The sequence below is a fragment of the Syngnathus acus genome, chromosome 23 (genome assembly GCF_901709675.1).
Source record: "Syngnathus acus chromosome 23, fSynAcu1.2, whole genome shotgun sequence".
Classification (NCBI taxonomy): Eukaryota; Metazoa; Chordata; class Actinopteri; order Syngnathiformes; family Syngnathidae; genus Syngnathus; species Syngnathus acus.
Window position 1 is genome coordinate 2,957,677 of NC_051107.1, and position 18,143 is coordinate 2,975,819.

Below are 18,143 nucleotides of genomic sequence, written 5' to 3' on the forward strand. Positions count from 1 at the left end.
TGAAAGAAATTAAATCTTAGAATATCTGAAAAGGAATACCCCAAAAAATTACATTTGTTAATATATGTTAAAAATACCTTTGAAAATAATAGACAACTGTTAATATATTTCAGCAATGTAAAAATAGTAAATTTAAAATTTAAAAATGAATTCAATTAGAAACCATATCAATATGCACATTTTAAAATAAAATAAAAATATTCCATGTAAAAGATTATGGTTATAAATCCCCAAACTGTTCAATATGCAAAACTATAACTTGAAATAATTAAGTATACAACTTACTCAAGAGTGACTACCAGCCAATTGCAATGCACATATTAGCAACCATCCACATTCTATCCGAACAAAAACGAGACTCCCACAGCACGTATTGATAAACTTTTAATTTCAAGTTAAGATGGATGGCCGTGGAACATAGAAAACACACATTTCAGTATAAACATCTGCATTCCAACAGAGTTGGACAGGTTGAAACCAGTTTTCGTGGGGGGGGGGGGGGGGAGCGGAGAAACATTTCACGAGTACAGTTCAAACGTGTAGAATAAAAATACGGCCAATAAAGCCGACGTGTGGCCCCTATTCCCATCCCTCCCCAATCCCATCCCCCCCGATGTACTTTGTAGCCTGGATTTTTTTTCCCAAACATTTAAAGTCAGTAGATAGTAGAATATTGCACTTAATGAAATGAAAGGGTCTGGTGGGGTTGGGGGATTTGAAAGTTCATATCGCTTGTGAGCTGCTCAGTGACTTAAGGTGCAAATGAATCGGGAAGGGCTTTTAAGCATTGTGATCGGACACGCCTATTGATCGTTGATGGAACAAAACAAAGTCATGGTGGGCCAGTAAAATACTGAATGCACCAGGAACGTGGCTATGATTAATAGTTAGCACAATATTTAAGCTATTAACAGCTTCAATAAAGGTGAAAGGGCCTTCGAAAAGGCGTCAAATCTAACATAGCCGTCGCAATCGGAATACAAGTCCATCGAGTGGCAGACTATGTACAAACACGGGTAGGCGATCGTGTGAAACCAGCGGCCACAAATGAAACTTGAGATTCCGATAATTTTAGTTCATTTTTGCTTAGACAACGAGGGGCAAGTCTCAGGGACTTGGATTTTTTTTTTTTTTTTTTAATAGCACAAATGCACTTTTCTTTCTTTTTAAGTTCATTTATTAATGGCCTGCTTAAAGGCACTGCCACAATACAAGAAGTTTGGGAGAAAGGGGGCGGAGCTACAGTCCATCACTCGCACGAGACAGTTCATTCTAGGGTTAAATATATATATATTTGTGTGTGTTTGTGTATATATATATATTTGGGAGTGGGCGATATGCGAGTATGTAGGGGAAGGCGGGGGATCGGGGTGTGCAGCTATAGGTAAATTTCGTAAAATCATCCAATTCCTCGTGAAACAAGTCCCACTCGTCCTCGGAGTCGGTCACTTCGTCGTCGGTGCCGGCGGCGAGCAACATGAGGAGCATCTCGCTCAGCTCGAACGTGACCATCTCTTCGTCGTCGTTGTCGAACAAGTCGCTACTTTCTCGCTCGTCCAGGATGTCCCAGAGGCGCGTGTGTCGTGAAGTCTGACGAGACAAAGGCGGCTCAGTTATGTAATATACCACATACAATATTTCTTGCGCTTGCCGTTTCTAATTGGACTCTTTTGACAAAACAAAATATTTCAATATACCGTGCCTATGGTAATTTGCTTTTATGCCGGTAGCGTCGCAAACCCAGAATCCTTTATATTTTATCACGTCTGGGTCCCAATTAGGGAGTTCTCCACTGGGATTTCTTTTTTTTGTAAACCTGACCAGCAGATGGTGCTACAGGCTAGGTGAATTATTACCGCCCATGTCCTCTACCGCAGTACCGTTTTTGACCAATATGATAAGACATTGTACCCGGTTTCTGCTGTTGGACCCGGTCTGCCGCCGCGGAGGCTGAGCCTCCTCCAGACGCCCGTCAGGAAAAGCGTGTTTGTAGAAGCAGTTGGAGCCGAAAGGACACGTTCCGCGGCCCTCGTCGAAGTATCGACACGGTTTACCCCTGGGGAGCACAATGAAGAGACGGAAGGATTCATATTTAAATCGCTCAAAGGGGGGGGATATTATGGATTTTTTTTTTTTTTTTTTAGTTGGTAGTATACAAATACACGATTCACAAAAGGGATCTTCCGCTTTGGCATTTAGAAAAAAATAAAAAATGCGATCCAGCCCTCGGAGTCGCCTTGACGGTGAGGAGCGGACGACGGAGCCCTCGGTCCCACGCCCAGTCCTCGTTCCGATTTGGTTTCATATGCAGCCACGCTTGTCGTAATTTTTTTGATCTCCTGTAAAGAGAGTAGCTATCCACGTACCCCATGCCTTCCTTGTACGTTTGGATGAGTTTCTTCTTTTCCTCCTTATCCTCTACCCAGAATTCGCTTGGGATGACAAAGTTGGATGTGATTCGACATTCCGGGCAAGATCTGTAGAGGAAAGGAAATTAGGGACACTAGAAACACAACATTCAACCATTGACGTGAAATTATCGTGTCAAACCGATTATCAAATTCGTCTCCTCTTAAAATGTAATGCACTATAACAAATAAAATGGTATCAGATTATCGATAATCACTTCTAATAGAAATGACAGAAATTATTTCGAATCCATGGAATATTTTTTCCATCTAGTTTAAAATGTATTAGTCTTTCACATCTCCGTCCACAAAGCTGAAATGCAACAGCTTGTCCTTCGCTGCCTGAGCATGACTCACTTGATGATTCTGCTCTCGAACTGCCGGGCGCTTCGCCACCTACGGATGCACTTTAGACAGTAGCAGTGGCTGCAGTTGGAGAGAATGCCGAAGCGGCGCTCGCTCGGGTTGGTTTTCTCAAACACCACCTCCATGCACACGCCGCACATCATGTCCTTGCTGCGTTGGATGGCGAACGAGATCTCCATGTCTTTCTCGTGGGCCTCGATGCACGCCTTCGAGAAGAGAAACAAAACAAAAAAAATGACGCGCTGTCGGCCAGGCCCTAGATTTCACGGTTAATTATTTGTTACCTTGATGTGGTCCGAGCGCTGGTTGTTGTCGGTGGGGTGGAGCACCTGCAGGCCGCACATGTCGCAGACGTCGCCGTGGAGGTAGACGCAGTTGAGGCCGTAACGGCACTCGCCGACGGCGGCGTACGGGCACAGCTGCTTCCTCAGCTCTTTGTTGTCGCCCGCCGCGTCGCTGTCGAACTCCTCGATGAGGGGGACAGAGCTCTGCGTGTTGGCCGACTCGGCTGGAAGGGAAAACGCCCACTTAAAATTTTCATATATATATATATTTTTTAACATAACCAGTAACTACTATTCACCGACACCCACGTCACTCACCGGACTTTTTAACTCATTCACTGCCATTGACAACTATAGATTAATTTTAACAGAGCTGGAACGTGCATATTTTGTTGCTCAATGATGCAAAATCAATTTGTATTCAATTACCTAATTCAATCAAAATATTTAATAGCTGCCCTTGTTGAAATCGATTCTATCACTACAATACTGGGAGACAGACTTAAACTGCCGTTCTGTATTCTGGTAAGACAGCACTATCCAGCCGGCTGGTCTCCAACATTTCATTGGTTGGCCCGACATACCATCTGTTGTTTTAAACGAGATAAACGCCGTTCCCAACATGACGAGAATAGCAACGGCATCTTATCAGCCAAGCCGAGAACGGCCTTCTCCTTGAATCTAAAGTCAAAGGAGGTCAACGTCACACAATGAATCAATCGCTCACCACGTCCACAATATGGCTGCCCTGGTACAAACTCGGCCGCGTTGACCCAATCTTGTGCCCCTAGGCCGGGTGTCGGCCCACTGAGCTCCAAATCGGGCGGGCTGGCTCGGGAGGTGGAAGGCAACGGCTCAGGCGTCGACAGCTCGTCTTGTGATGGACTGAGATGTTCAAACCTAGTCAAGCAGATTGATATTAGACACTGGAGGGCTTTTTTATACATTGGAATTAAACCATGCAGAGTGATTGTCACTACATTCTACAGCCCCCCCGAACGGACAGGCTTTTAACATTCTAAGCTTGGTAAACAGATGGACACAGAAAAAAAAAAAAAGAAAGTTTGTAATCGCATTCAGCTTCCAAACATTGTCCAAGCCTGATATTAAATTGTAGCAATTTTCCATCTCTAATTGCAACATTAAAAAGTAGCAATGACAAAATATTTTTACCATCAATACTCATGCACAGGGTTAAGTTTTTGGAAATTAAAAAAAAAACGTTCCCAGACTCATTTCGTGTATGTCTGGCTCCGCAAATCTGTCCTTGTAGATAAAGCTTGAACAAAACACCTCTTTAGTTTCAGCTGCTCAGATGTGGATAACCTTGATAGATAAAACGGACATTGCCCATCACTGTTTTCCAAAACAAAGAAGCAATCGTTAACATAATTGTTGCTTTTTGTTTTTTAAGCCTCACGGCAGGCAGAGTACTCCACAAAAGCTTCTCTATGGTTTAATGTTGATACAATTGGGGGATGGGTTAGGGATTAGGGGGTGAACATGGCAAAGAATCCCAAACTGCAGATACCAGTTATGCCGCACAAATATAATAACTTGCGGCAAAGCAATACAAATATTTATTTTGAAAAAATGGACAGCAGTGTTGCCCGACAGGTCGTTTTAGTTTACCGTCAAGCCTCAACGTGAAAGGGCTCCCTTTCCAGAAGCAAGTTTGTGCTGCTAATATTTACAAAACAATGTGCTATTACTCCAGAAAAAAAAAAAACGAACAGACTCGTCCTTGAACAATAATTGACTGTGCGTTCGGGGCAACTTGTAAGAACAGGTAAGCGGAGAGCCTGCATTTTTTGACTTCCGTCATTGCATAACACACATTTTCATAAATAGAACCACTTGGCTGTGGACGGCTGCAACAATTTTCTGTTCCGTCCCATTTTTAATACACAAGAAGCTCTGACACTGACACCCCGTGTCAATGTCAACATGACATAGCAGCCAACACGTTGGGCAATTTGGGAAAAAAAAAGGGCCCCTGGTCCACTCAGTGTTAACCAGTCTGTTCCCAGAAAGCCACTCCAGTGTGATATGAGGACCCGACGGTGGGGGCTGGGAAGGAGGAGGAAGGGGGGGGGGGGGGTGTCTGCATAAGTAAGGAGGCCGCTGCAGATGAGTGAACCTGGGGAACCCAGCAACAGCAGAAAGAGAGCGTTATGCAATTGCTATGCAGGATGCAGTGCACTCTGTCTGCCCCCCTTCAAAAAATAGGGTTGGGGGGGGGGTCATTGAGTCTATCACAATGGGGAAACGAGCCATAAGCAACCCCCATGTTGGCCGCCTTTTCTTAACCAATGGAATCCCCCCACATCGCAAGGATGGAGGAATGTGATTTAAATGCATCATAATCTTGAGGAGGGGGGGTCTTTTGCCAGAAGCTGCCTCTGTAACTATGGGGATGCTCCCCCTTGGAGCCAGACACCGTCTGGGGCACACTCAAAAGCGAGAGCGTAATCTGCCTCTCAAAAGCAGACAGCCCACATTTCAAGTCCACGCGTGTTATCGAGCGGCGCTATGTACGATCTTTTTCAAACAAAAAAAGGGAAAGTGGTGGAATTAACACCAAGCCAAACAGTTTGACACTTGAGGCTACTCTCCAATTTAAACTTCAAAGCATATTATTATATCATATGCAGGAAGACAGCTGCACTGCCATGGAGTGGACATACTGAAGGTGTCAAGTGTCCTTGAAACTCCTCGCCAGCACCGTCACTTTCAGGGAGTGGGGGGGTAGTCGCCTCGGATCGACTGACGGCAGAACCCGACTCACCCCGAGGCTCTGATGTTTTTGCAAGAACATCCATTATATAAGAGCCAAGCACTCACCTGCACCGGTCCCCAAATGCACAGTTTCCCTTCTGGTAGAACTTGCAAAGCATGGCGCCGGCCGGCTTGCTGTTGGTCAGATCGTGCGAATATCGGCAGTTGTCGCCTTCTTTGCATAAGCCGTGCAAAAAATACCTGCAAATAGAAAGTGCCATTAATAGTTCATCGCTAGTCGTTGCATTAGAAAGCTTGGCCGCCCTGCCACTATGCATTTACTCCAATCCAACCATTATTCAAGGTGACAAACCACCACTTGCTTTTTCGGCGTTGATTAAATCAAAATGATCGCACTTACAAATCGGTACATATGCATCAGTTCGACTCAAAACAAGGCCGTTATCCGTGACGCCACCGCGTCTCGGGGCTTTGTGTCGTCAGAGCCGTGTCTTTAAAACGACGTCGTCGCCAGGAGGACCAAGACAAATCGAACAAAAACAGCCGTTGTCAAGCTCAGTGAACGCGTAGCAAGGCAACAACAGCAGCGCGCTCGCGTCGTTAAACCGCCTTTGACAACCGGTCGGCACTCGGCGGAATGCTCCGATTTTCAGGCGGAAAGTCCCGCAATGGCTCCCTCGTCGATATTCAAAGAGTAGTACTTCAGATCTTACCTGCAGGTTACGTGTTTGGTCCAACCTCCTGGTATCGCTGGGGCCGCTGTGGACGATGCAGCTGCTTCCGCCATTGCTGTTTATGTTTAAGCTGCCGGATGTTCCGGACAGCGCCGCTTCTCGTTCGGCCTTCTTCGGCAATCTTCGGCTCGTGTCGGAGTTTGCCGAAAGTCGAAAGTCTCGCGCCGCGTGTCGGACAGTTTGAGTCATTGCAGCAAGGAAAGAAATGAAAAGAAATATTCTAAAATTATACTTTGATGTCATCATAATGCACAACAAACATTTTTATAATGAAAACAACACAACTGTGATTTTCTTTTGTCTGTTTATAGTTGATTGAGGAATGACAAGTTTGCTCAAATTAAATCATTTCAAACAAATTAAGCATACATGTTGATATTTGACATTTGACACATTGATTCGGTTTTAAAATGTCTTCTGACTTCCTGCTGATACATTAACAGCTTTGTTGTAAAATAATACAAATAACTTCAACAACAATAGAAACGGTTAGGGAGGCATAGTTGGTCTGCAATGAACAAAAAAATTCCTCTTTTTTATGCTTCAGTGAACTGCCTCATAAACAAATCAAATTTCACTTCTCTTTGTAACAGCTCATGTCTTTCAAAGTTGAGATTTCTGCGAAATATAACTATGTGACCTTACTTCCACTTTCATCTTGGTTCCGTTTTAAGTCAACAGTGACCAAATTGAACAGTCGCAAATATGACATTGTGGTCGTATCAGTTTGAGAAAATTTTCAGTATGTCAAATACTGACAATAAAAAAAGTTTTAGTACACAATATCAGAGTGCCCGTAACTTTGCTGTTCCTTAGGTTACGTTTGGTTTTTTTTTGTGTACATGTGGTTTTTGTTTAGCTTCTCTTCCTCAGCGTGACCAAAACATTGCCGAAATGAAACCACTCCAAAACGTTAATATTATGACATTATGACATGACAAAAAGGGCGGCTCGGTGGCGCACTGGCTAGCACGTCCGCCTCACAGTACGGAGGGTGCGGGTTCGATTCCACCTCCGGCCCTCCCTGATGTGGAGTTTGCATGTTCTCCCGTGTCCGCGTGGGTTTTCTCCGGGCCCTCCGGTTTCCTCCCACATCCCCAAAAACATTGCTTGGTAGGCTGTTTGAGCGCTCCAAATTGCCCCTAGGTGTGAGTGCGTGTGCGGATGGTTGTCGTCTCTGTGTGCCCTGCGATTGGCTGGCAACCGGTTCAGGGTGTCCCCCGCCTACTGCCCGATGACGACTGGGATAGGCTCCAGCAAGCCCGCGACCCCGTGGGGATACAGCGGTACAGAAAATGGATGGACATGACAAAACATCTTAGCCATTCAGTTTGTGCAAGCAAACTGTTAGCACCGATGCTAAAGCTAAAGAGGGGTACCCACATATGGATTTTAAACCTCTTTACTGAATGTGACGAGGGCAAATGCTATGCTAACCTACGCTAGGCCGACTGCCCCTGCGTTATCCATAATTACAAACCCTTCTTAGCGCTGTTGCGGAGTGAAACAAAAAAGCAGAAATAAAAAAAAATGCCATTATACTAACGAAAGAGGAAGAAAGAATGCGGTGAAGTGCCAGCATGAGCAGAGATTGAAACACATCGACGTGACTCGTTGACCGTTACCGTTCTCCCGAAGCGATGTTCGTCCCAAGGGTAAGACGATTTCATTCTTTCAGGCATCTTTCCCTGATATTTTGCGGCTGATACAAAAAAAATAAAACCCTCGAAAAATGATTTGTGGTTTTTCAGGACTGTGGTTGTGGTGCTGTTGGTTACTTCCCTGGTCTGCGTGGCAGCAGGGACAGATGACGACCCGTTCAAAACGTGCGTTACTTCGAGAAAAAGAGTGGCGGACCTCTCCGATAAAAATCTGACATCCTTCCCTCCATTTCTACCCAACACCACGGAATACTTGGACATTTCTCACAACCCTCTCCAAAGTATCACCACCGAGTCTTTCCCTCAACTGCCTCTGCTGTGTTTCCTGAAGGCAACTTTTTGCGGCCTCCGGGATATTTCTCCCGGTGTGTTTCAACGCATTCCTGCGCTCCAAATTCTCAATCTATCCTTCAATGAATTCAAAGTCATTCCCGCCATTTCACTACCCCGCCTGACATTTTTGGATTTGACGGATAATCTCTACGAAAGCTACCAACTGCCGGAGTGTTTCCAGAACTTAACAAATCTGCAAGAGCTGTTATTAGGAAGCAAATCTGCTGTGTCAGTGCATTTAAATGACTTCAAACCTGTGACTAACATCTCCTTGCAACATTTGGTTTTGGGTGAGGGAGTACCCTGGCAAATTTACGAATCAGGCGCCCTCGCGATGTTATCTCTGAAGAAATTATCCCTATATGTTAACTTCTGCGAGCACTTCAACATAGTCAACAACCTTCTGGTGGATTTGAATGCATCACGGGTGAGCGCCTTGAGATTCGTCACCGTGTTTTCCGACGACTGCAACGTCACCAGCGACCCCTTCCTGAACCTGCGGGCCATGCCGTACGTACGGAACGTCAGCGTGGAAAACACTTGGATCAACAGCTCGTTTCTGGAGATCTTCTTAAAGACACTTTTGCTGTCTTCTATCGAGAACTTCTCCTTTATCAACTTGACGTACAGTGAAGATAAACCAGATGGGTTCCAGTTTCACTTTCACCCCGTCAATCATACCATTAGTCTCCGTGCTGTTACTTTTGATACGGTGATACATTATCAATACAGATATCCCGTATTTAACATGAGTTTTGAGGATGCGTTAAATTTGCAATACCTCAGGTTTTCCGGGAGCGGTATGAACATTTTACCCTGTAAAATCATCTCCACCCTGCCTACGCTGGAGACCCTGGACGTGTCCGACAACCTCCTGTCAGATTTGGGCTTCTGGTGGCCTTCGTGTTCTTACACTTCGGTCTTCCCAAGCCTCAAGCATCTGTTGATGAGCAAAAACCGGTTTGCCAGTTTGTCCTTTATCTCGACACAGACGCACCCAAATGAAACAGCTGGAGTCCCTGGATTTGAGTTTCAACTCCATCGACTTGGACCAAAGTTGCAACTGGCCCGCTCACTTGATTGAAATCAATCTTGGAAATAACAATCTGGGCAATAGTGTTTTTGAGAACTTGTCACCAAATTTTGAGCGGATTTACCTGTCCAAAACGGGAATCACCGCCAATCACGCAAGACGTCCTGTCTCAGTTCCAAAGCTGACACACCTCCAGCTCAGTTCCAACAGCATTCAAGTCCTCCCGGAACGAACTCTACGCCCCGAATCTCATCAGTCTCTACGTGGACCAGAACGCAATCACACTCTTTCCCAGCAAGTCTTAGAGGGACTTCCCAAACTTCAGATCCTCAAAGCTGGCAACAATCCCTTCATTTGCTCCTGTGACCTACACTGGTTCCTCACAGGTCTAAACAAGTCTTCCTCTTGGACTGGCCTTTGGATTACCTATGCAGCACGCCGGTTTAAAATCAAAAGGACTTCCTCTTCCGAATACAAAACCAGCGCGATCGCCTGCGAAACGTGGCTCCAAATGACAGTTGCTTTCTCCGTCTTATTTTTGTAGCAACAACTTTGGGCCTGCTTTTCTATAAACTTGATGGGGTTTGGTACACGAAAATGTTATGGGTGTGGATTCGGGTGAAGAGAAGAGGCAAGAAACAATCGCACTTGTTGAAAAAGGTGTCATTCGCTTACCACGCCTTCATCTCCTACAGTCACCGGGATGGCGATTTTGTGAACGGTGACCTGGTACCGTCCTTGGAGAACGCCGGGTTTTCGTTGTGCATTCACGAACGTGATTTCGTACCGGGTGATTGGATCATCGACAACATCATCAACTGCGTCGAGTACAGCTACAAAACACTCTTCGTCCTCTCGAAACATTTCGTCCAGAGCGAATGGTGCAACTACGAGCTCTTCTTTGCCCAACACCGAGCTATCAACATCCAAGAGGATTCTTTGGTTTTTATCTTGTTAGAACCCATTCCCACAGATTGTCTGCCGAAAAAGTTCTTGAGACTGAGAAGTTTGCTACGGCAGCAGACGTATCTCGAGTGGCCTAAGGATGAGAGGAAGCAGCAAGTGTTTTGGGCGAGTCTTAAATCCATGCTGCAGACGGCAGACAAATCTGTAATTTTGAAACATGTGGCTCAGGATCTTGCTGATACAGCAACATTACTCACTAACGAGTCCTAACATGGGTTCGTTTAATAAATGACCACCATTGTGTAAAAATCTTAACGTCTGCTCACAATATTTTGATGAGACCTGTTTTTAATTTTGCAAAATAAATCCACTTTACAATTGATGATTTGTAAATGATTGTTAACCTTGTCCAATGACTGAATCTTTCTTTATTCGATTAAAATCTTTATTAAATGTTCTCACTGACATGATTTCACTGGACATTTTTACCGAGCTAAACAAAGTCTCTCTCTCTCGCTCTCTCTCTCTCTCTCTCTCTCTCTCTCTCTCTCTCTCTCTCTCTCTCTCTCTCTCTCTCTCTCTCTCTCGTCTATTAACCACATGGTGGCAGCAAATATTCACTCCAGCTTTCCTCCAAAAGGTTCATGGCAATTCCGTTGGGTTGTAATTTAGGGAATTATGCCAATAAATACAACAACAAACTGTATATTTGGAAAAAAAATCGTCCAGAATTCAGCAGAATCACTTTCAACCCAAAAGAATTTCAAATATCCAACTTAGCTCAGACCATTCTAAGACTTAGCTTGTATACCATTAATATCAATGAGGAGCGGTTGGAATGCAATTTATAGTTCTGCATTTTCTCTCCGACTCAGCACAACTTGCTGCTAATTTAATCTAGCTCAGTCTAGCGGCCACTCCATCTTGATACGAGCCCCCACTCACCCTTCCCAGGCAGCCCACCTCCATCTTATCATCCGGAGAACGTGACAATGATCCGCCGGGGTTGACGTGGAGATGGACAAATGAACAAAAGATAATATTTTTAGTGATAGGAATCCAATAGATGATGTAATAATCCTAAAGTTCTGGTCAAGTTTAATTTGCCACTTCAGAAGCTCACTTATATTCCCAGCGGCAATCTAGCGAGGCCTGCTCTCTGATTCCAATCATGACATTTCAAAACAGTCCTCGCAATTTTTCCTTCGCCCTTTTATAGGAAACCGACGACCGTGGAGATTAGTGAGTCAACCAGCCATCATGCTGTCAATTGGTATTTATTATTCATAGAGCCATGGTAACAGGAAAAGCTGTGGTCCTCGTGAGGCCCGGCTTCTCGCCGGAACCTCATTAGGCCCGACGCATAATGATTACAGCTAGACAACCGATTCATTTGGTGGCGTGGGTCTTCGAGTCCGTCTCGCCATTGGTCAACAACCATTGTATTTTTTATTTGTCCTATTAAAACTGAATCCTAGCTGAAACTCTTTCCAAACTGTGTCTTGCGTAACACCAGAAGCATATGTGCTTGCAAAAATGTAATTTTAGCAGTTCGGAATCGGATATTGTTCAATCGTATTCTTCATATGTAGTCGGTGGTTGGAAGGAAGTGTGGGATGACTTCCTCCGCGATGTCTTGAAACTTGTGGGTGTAGCATAACGCCTTGATTTCACTTCTCCCGCTCCAAATATGAAGAACTCAATCATATCAATACCGAAATAAACATTTTGTTTAGTTTGTGTGCTCACTGACGTGGCTGTTTTTGAGCCAAATGGCCGAACAAGCTCACAGGAGATTCATATTTCCTGTTCTGTTACTTCCTCCGAATGCATTTGAAAGGACGGTCCCCAAATGGTTTCGGCGTGAGCCAATTAACTTGTCGAGATCTTCCAGCGGAGGCTGCAGACGGCGTCAGGAGAGAGAATTAAGTTCCTCCTCCTGTGGCCCCGGCATGCTATGCTTGCTAATGACTTTGAATCAAATCAGGATGTGAAATTACATTTGGCAGATTGATCTTTCATCAAAATGGATGACAGACGACAGTATTAGTAAACACACCGATGAGATTTATTCTGTTGTGATTTTACATTCCACAGTTGAACATTTTCTCTCTTTTTTTCTCTTTTTTTTTTTTTTTTTTGCCCAAATCTTATTTTTATGTTCACTCAACAGACACGTTACTGATGTTAAAGATTGATAGATCATGTTTGATTCAGTCCAGAATGGGAGTTGCAGTATCACTGTCCAAAAAAATAAAATTCAGGGCCTTCTATTGCGTAACAAACTGACTATGTGCTTCTCAAAAATGACTCAATCACTTCGAAATGTGTGTGAAGATTTTATCTTTGGCAAGGTCTGCATTTGACCCGTTTTGATTTACGTACGATTTGCCGGCACAAGTGACATAAATGTAAATTACGATGCATTCGTAAGGCCCTTAAATTTGTGCTTTATTGTATTTTTTCTTGTACCATTATTTATGTATGTATTTATTTTTTTATCTATTGACATTGACTGCCATCCCCTTTTCACCGTCGATGAAAATTTGAAACGGCCTGAGCCCTTGATGTCCGACTCGGGGTTAAAGTAATTTCATGCTCAGTTGCCTCAGGCGCAGATCCAAGAAATCACCCCCCCCATCCCGAATGAAAGTTGAGAATATTCCAACATAGCGATTTATATGAAATTCCATCGTAACTGAACCATATTGACTTGTTTTAATCGGTGTGGCCAAATATGATCAATATTGACAATAAGGAAGTTCATGTCTTGGCTAATGCGATCATTTTCTCACCGGTTTTTCGTGGCACACTAATCAGGGTTGCTTTTGTCGGTAAAATTTTTACGACTGATTGTAATGACGTTGAAAGAGAACAGCAAGAAAAAAACATTTTTGCCCTTTTAAAACGTGCTAAATAATGCTAACCGCTAAACAGGGCTTCGTGAAAATGTGACCCTTGTTATCCGATGAAGTTGAAAGGGGAATGTGTGTTTTTGTTTTTTTTAACAGTCTCAAAAATACCTCAAAAATGGACAGGCACACCTTTTGTACAATGTCCTTGTGTGTTATACCAAATGACTTCACCAAAATGCTAATGTTAAAATGCTAACCGCGTACGCATGGTTCCAAATATTTTCGAGGGCCTTTGTGTTTTTTAATTGCTTTTTTTTTGTGCTTTTCATATTCCCACTTTTCCCACCAGGTTTTAAAATTAAATTTCCCCACCATTCCACTCAACATTTTAGTCGTGGCGTGAATCAGTTAAACAGGATACTGCATCTCTCCATCATCCAAACACCATTTTGTCTTTATGATCATTTTGACACCACTCCCTCCCCAATCACACACACACAAACACACTTCATACGTACATTTACTTCTAATGACTAGAATGGGAACAAAACTCACATTTTCTCAGTTTGTTCACGGCTTTGTTAAAAAGGAAATCGATGTAAAAAATGGTAGCTATCGTCGTATGCACCTAAAGGGGGATGATGGAATGACACGTCCTGGTTGTCACCTGGCATATTCTGTACAGTATGATACAACGGCGTAGGTCCATAAATCCCAAGGTAACTTCGGCAGTTTGAGTACCACTCGTTTGTTTATTCCATCAGGTCCCAAAAGATCCCAAAAGGCCAAACCCAGAAGAAACGTCCAAGTCATCGCTTTGTTTGAATTTTGGGGAATTGGATTCCCTCCATAGTCACAGTTCAGGGAACTTCTTCTTTAAGTCCTTTTCAGACGCGGTAGCAGCTCCACAACAATTAAACACGCACAACTTGGTATTTTGTGATAATATTTCTGTCATTTTTTTTCATCTCGATTTTTTTTCAGTATGGCAGATCTTCAAACACCCATTTTTTAAACACAGAAATAAAAAACCCAAAACAAACAGTAACCAGGAGAGAGCGGCGATCAGTCGATGGATGGACAAATGGTTATTTTTTCTGCGTCGGGGGGGGGGGAAGCGTTTAGCACACGGTGCCGTTCTCCTGTCGGGATTTAGGGCAGGTGGATCTCGGTATCGGCTGCACGGAGGGCGCCAGCGTGCAGAAGAATCCGGCGATGAGGGTGAGGCCCAGACCTCCCCACGCGCAGAACATGGACCAGCCGTAGCCGTGGCCGATGTCGTCGGGCAGGCCGTACAGGTAGCGCGGGTAGCGCGAGAGCTCAAAGTTGATACCGGCGACGCAGGTGCACAGGGAGATGATGCAGAAGGTACCTGCCAAAAATAAAAAAAACAAATGGGGCATGATGTGAACAGCCAAGCCTGCCACTAGCAAACCTGACTCATACTGTGCCAAGTCACCAACCGTGCAGCTTTTTAAAAAAAAAAAAAAAGAAAAATCCCCAGGGCCACAAACAGAAAAATCGAAGAATGCAAAGGTCGCTTTGAAACCTTTTAACAAAATGAGTATTTTGTTTATATATATTACAGTTAATTTGAAAAAATGTTCTATCATAAAATGTGATACGGCAAATGGATTTTCAAAATACTGGGGTGGCCAGGCCCTGTATCCAATTCGAATAGAGCCGCCCCTGGACTAAGCATCAGCCATCTTTATATCACGAAATTTAAAATGACATAAAATGAATGGTAAATTCCTATTCTTCTACTTCCTAATTGTAAAACGGCCACAAGAGGGCGGCCATTGCAAATACCGATCCCCTGAAATAAGGCTGGTCAACATCGGTATTCACTCATTCCTAATTAAATCGTATCTAGAAAAGCTCTAAAATGTGATGAAGCAAATCTTTCTCAAAACACTCCATCATCTTCTGTCATTTGTTACGCGCAGCCTAATTACTAAGACACCACAACAGCGTTTTATTTTGGCCTTTTTATTCAAGGCAGCCGCTTCTAAATTGGGCCTCATTTGGAACGCTACATTACCTTACGGCTGGGCCGCCTCTTTGGGATTCTGCCTCTGCGGTCTGGCCTAGCCTTGTCTTGTGCCTTCTAATTGCCTGTTCAATATACGACCGTCGGGCAGCGCATTAATCCTCGCCGGGCTCTCCGGCACTTCTAAGTGTGTTCTCGTTCATTGACCTAAATCACAATTAATAAAGCCCGTTTGCTCCCTGGTGGTAAACTGTTGGATGTATACATGATGAGCCATTATTTGTTTGTTTTTTTATACATCACGGCTATTAAAAATGCTTTTTTTTTGACTTACCTCCCATCAGGAACAGCAGGCCGGCCACATACTGCATGAGTCCTCGGTCCCAGCAGCAACCCAGCACGCCGATGATCCAGCCGAACAAGATGATGGCCACCGCCATTCCCATGAACCCTGCCGTCATTCGACGTAAATCTAAGCACACACACGGACGGAGAGTCCGGTTAAAGCCAGGTACGTTTGTAATTTCAACATTTTACATTTGGGTTGGAAATGTGTTGGTGAAAGTAACGCGGGATCGAAGATTATCAACCGTCGAACAAATCAAGATGAGAAAGATGCTTGAGGCTGAAGTTTAGGGATTAAGAGCTCAGAGTTTGGAGAATCTAGTCGGGAAATCGGCTTAAACTGCGCAGGCAGGCACGACCCACCGACTTTTTGATGTGTCAAATTATTCTAATTGTCGATTCGACAACAGAAAATACTTTCTTCATCTACTCGTCGGGTAAATAAAAATAGGTAACTGTAAGGACGCGATTTAAACTCATTTGTCAAGTCTTTTGCTAACCAAAACAGCAGCAGTGATCCATGTATTGAGTCCCTGGTAAATTAATTTGAAGACCAAACAACTTCTTGCGTGAATGTGATCTTAATTTGACCTCCCACCCCCTGGCAATTTATTTACAGATTGAGGTCAGGGGTCGTCAGTTTACGACTTCGATATTCATTCCGCCAGCACGTTTATAAAAGTAGTCCATATTGCGGCGATGACACGGCGAGGGCAAAAAAAAAAAAGAACAAGGACAGCAGCGTGCGCACCAGGGGGGTAATAACAGGGCTTGAACTACGAAGTCGAAGAAGAGGGAAAAAAATGCTCGGAGCTTCCTACCCCCTCCTTCTTCGAGTAGATTAGAATGTTACGGGTGAGCAAGTCTGCCAGGAGGTGTGTGTGGGTGGGGAAGGGTTGTTGTTATCGGAGGAAAGGCTGAAAAAGGTCAAAACATTTGCCCTGAGAGCATAAATGAAGAACACGGGAAGACACGCCTCCACTGGGTGTACTACACCATGTTCATGACCCCGCAGCCTCCGTGCACTTTATGTACCCTTGCACTCCAACGACCAATATTACGTCTCAGCTGCCGTAAATATAAAAAAAAAAAGGATATTTGGCAACCTTAACTGTCCCCATACGGCAGACATTTATCAAATGAAAAGTTCTGTATTGTGGCCGGTAAAGGGAAGAATTATACAAAGCAGCGAAGGGCAAACGTATAGCAATTGAAGAAGAAGAACCGAAGCTGACAATAATTGCGTAAGCAGCCTCTTGGGAAAGAGTGTAAAAGAAGCGTGATGTGTTAAATGATGGCACCCTGCAGTGAGCATGAAAAGAGGAAAATCTGCCTTCCCACCAGCGATGGATTAGCCGCGTGAGACCGACTTGAAGTTGCGTATTGACATGGTGCTGTGAAAAGTAATGGGAAAGGAAAAGCGGCAGCAGATAACAGTCCATATATCTATTTCCTCTCGCCGTGGTGCTCATTAGCGAGAGATGCAGCATATCTGTCTTGACACTGGGCGAGAAAGCACGGCTCATAATTCCCTGTGTATGACATGTGGGATCCCTCAAGGGTCAACCCTCGAGCCCTTTTTGTTCAGCTTGAATATGCTACCACTGGGTCAAATTCTTATAAAATAAAATAAAATAAAATAAAATAAAATAAAATAAAATAAAATAAAATAAAATAAAATAAAATAAAATAAAATAAAATAGCAGCGCCATAAAGGTCATATTGCAATTCATGTATTTGTTTACATCTATTTCACATTGTGCTTTCTGTGAGGTTTGCAAATCTGTCGGCACAAAAGCTTCAAAAAACAAACCACGAGCTGCGTGATTGTTCATTTTCAAAATGTCAATAAAGCTGCCAGTTTGGAAAGAAACGCCGGCCCCCCCAAAAAGTAGTTCAGAGATGAGAACAATACATCATACTCAGCATGTTCGCTGACAAGCGGCGGCAAAAGGAAAAGCCTTGTGTTCTTTGTCAGGTCGGAACAAAAGCGCCGATACAGCACATCAATTGTCGTTTGCTGTTTCTTCGATGCGAGTCGGGACAAAGAGTTTGTTGTGCCAACGATGTTTCAGTGCTATGCAAAATGAAAGTGCTGTTGAGTAAAGTTCAATACATTAGCATTTAAGCACTTTTGGAGAACCACTGCATTAGGTCAAGAGATGCTGTCACTCATATCCTGTAACCATGGTGACCTCTGAACCTGCAGATAAGCATGGCAGAAGCTGTCTGACAACGTGCTGACTAAGCAATCTCTTCCCGAATCACATTTACACACAATTCCGAGCGACCTTGACTTCTGGGTGGCGAAAAACTCCGATCGGACCGCTTGTGATCAAAACCTTACATGTCGTTTGACCGAAGGCAGGGGCAAGTGAGAAAACTTTGACGGCAACATTATGCGGCAACGAACGTGATGTACATGGCAAATCTTCCCGTGAGTGGCTGCAGGTATAAACAGAGCCGATGAAACGCCGGGGGATTAA

At 44.0% G+C, this 18,143-nt stretch overlaps 3 protein-coding genes across 6 annotated transcripts in view; 1 reads left to right on the plus strand and 2 right to left on the minus strand.

Annotated features, from left to right (window-relative positions):
- Positions 1–368: 368 nt before the first annotated feature.
- On the minus strand, positions 369–6,638 carry mkrn1 (makorin, ring finger protein, 1). 3 transcript variants are annotated; one of them, XM_037243784.1, is made up of 8 exons: positions 6,511–6,638; positions 5,903–6,037; positions 3,786–3,958; positions 3,059–3,282; positions 2,766–2,980; positions 2,367–2,477; positions 1,912–2,056; positions 370–1,590 (listed from the first exon to the last, which is right to left on the minus strand). In XM_037243784.1, the coding sequence occupies exons 1-8, from the start codon at positions 6,582–6,584 to the stop codon at positions 1,279–1,281; spliced, it is 1,389 nt and encodes a 462-aa protein (XP_037099679.1). In that variant the 5' UTR covers positions 6,585–6,638; the 3' UTR covers positions 370–1,278. The 3 variants fall into 3 exon arrangements, with proteins under 3 accessions (XP_037099681.1, XP_037099679.1, XP_037099680.1); XM_037243785.1 differs by lacking the exon at positions 6,511–6,638 and adding an exon at positions 6,198–6,478; XM_037243786.1 differs by lacking the exon at positions 1,912–2,056 and having other exon boundaries at positions 369–1,590.
- Positions 6,639–8,093: 1,455 nt separating this feature from the next.
- Positions 8,094–10,921, plus strand: LOC119117538 (toll-like receptor 6). The gene is given in 8 exon segments (XM_037243875.1): positions 8,094–8,098; positions 8,283–9,522; positions 9,524–9,787; positions 9,789–9,837; positions 9,840–9,956; positions 9,959–10,002; positions 10,004–10,088; positions 10,091–10,921. Coding segments are annotated over 8 exon segments (2,448 nt in total). The 3' UTR covers positions 10,735–10,921.
- A 1,632-nt stretch (positions 10,922–12,553) lies between these two features.
- The window catches only part of tmem178b (transmembrane protein 178B), a 38,307-nt gene continuing 32,717 nt past the window's right edge, over positions 12,554–18,143 (minus strand). Inside the window, exons 3-4 of one of the 2 annotated variants that reach the window (XM_037243790.1) lie at positions 15,647–15,784; positions 12,554–14,691 (exon numbers count right to left, since the gene is read on the minus strand). In XM_037243790.1, the coding sequence (XP_037099685.1) occupies positions 14,441–14,691; positions 15,647–15,784 (389 nt within the window). In that variant the 3' untranslated portion in view covers positions 12,554–14,440. The remainder of the gene's footprint in view (positions 14,692–15,646; positions 15,785–18,143) is intronic. The other variant, XM_037243789.1, reaches the window with a different exon arrangement.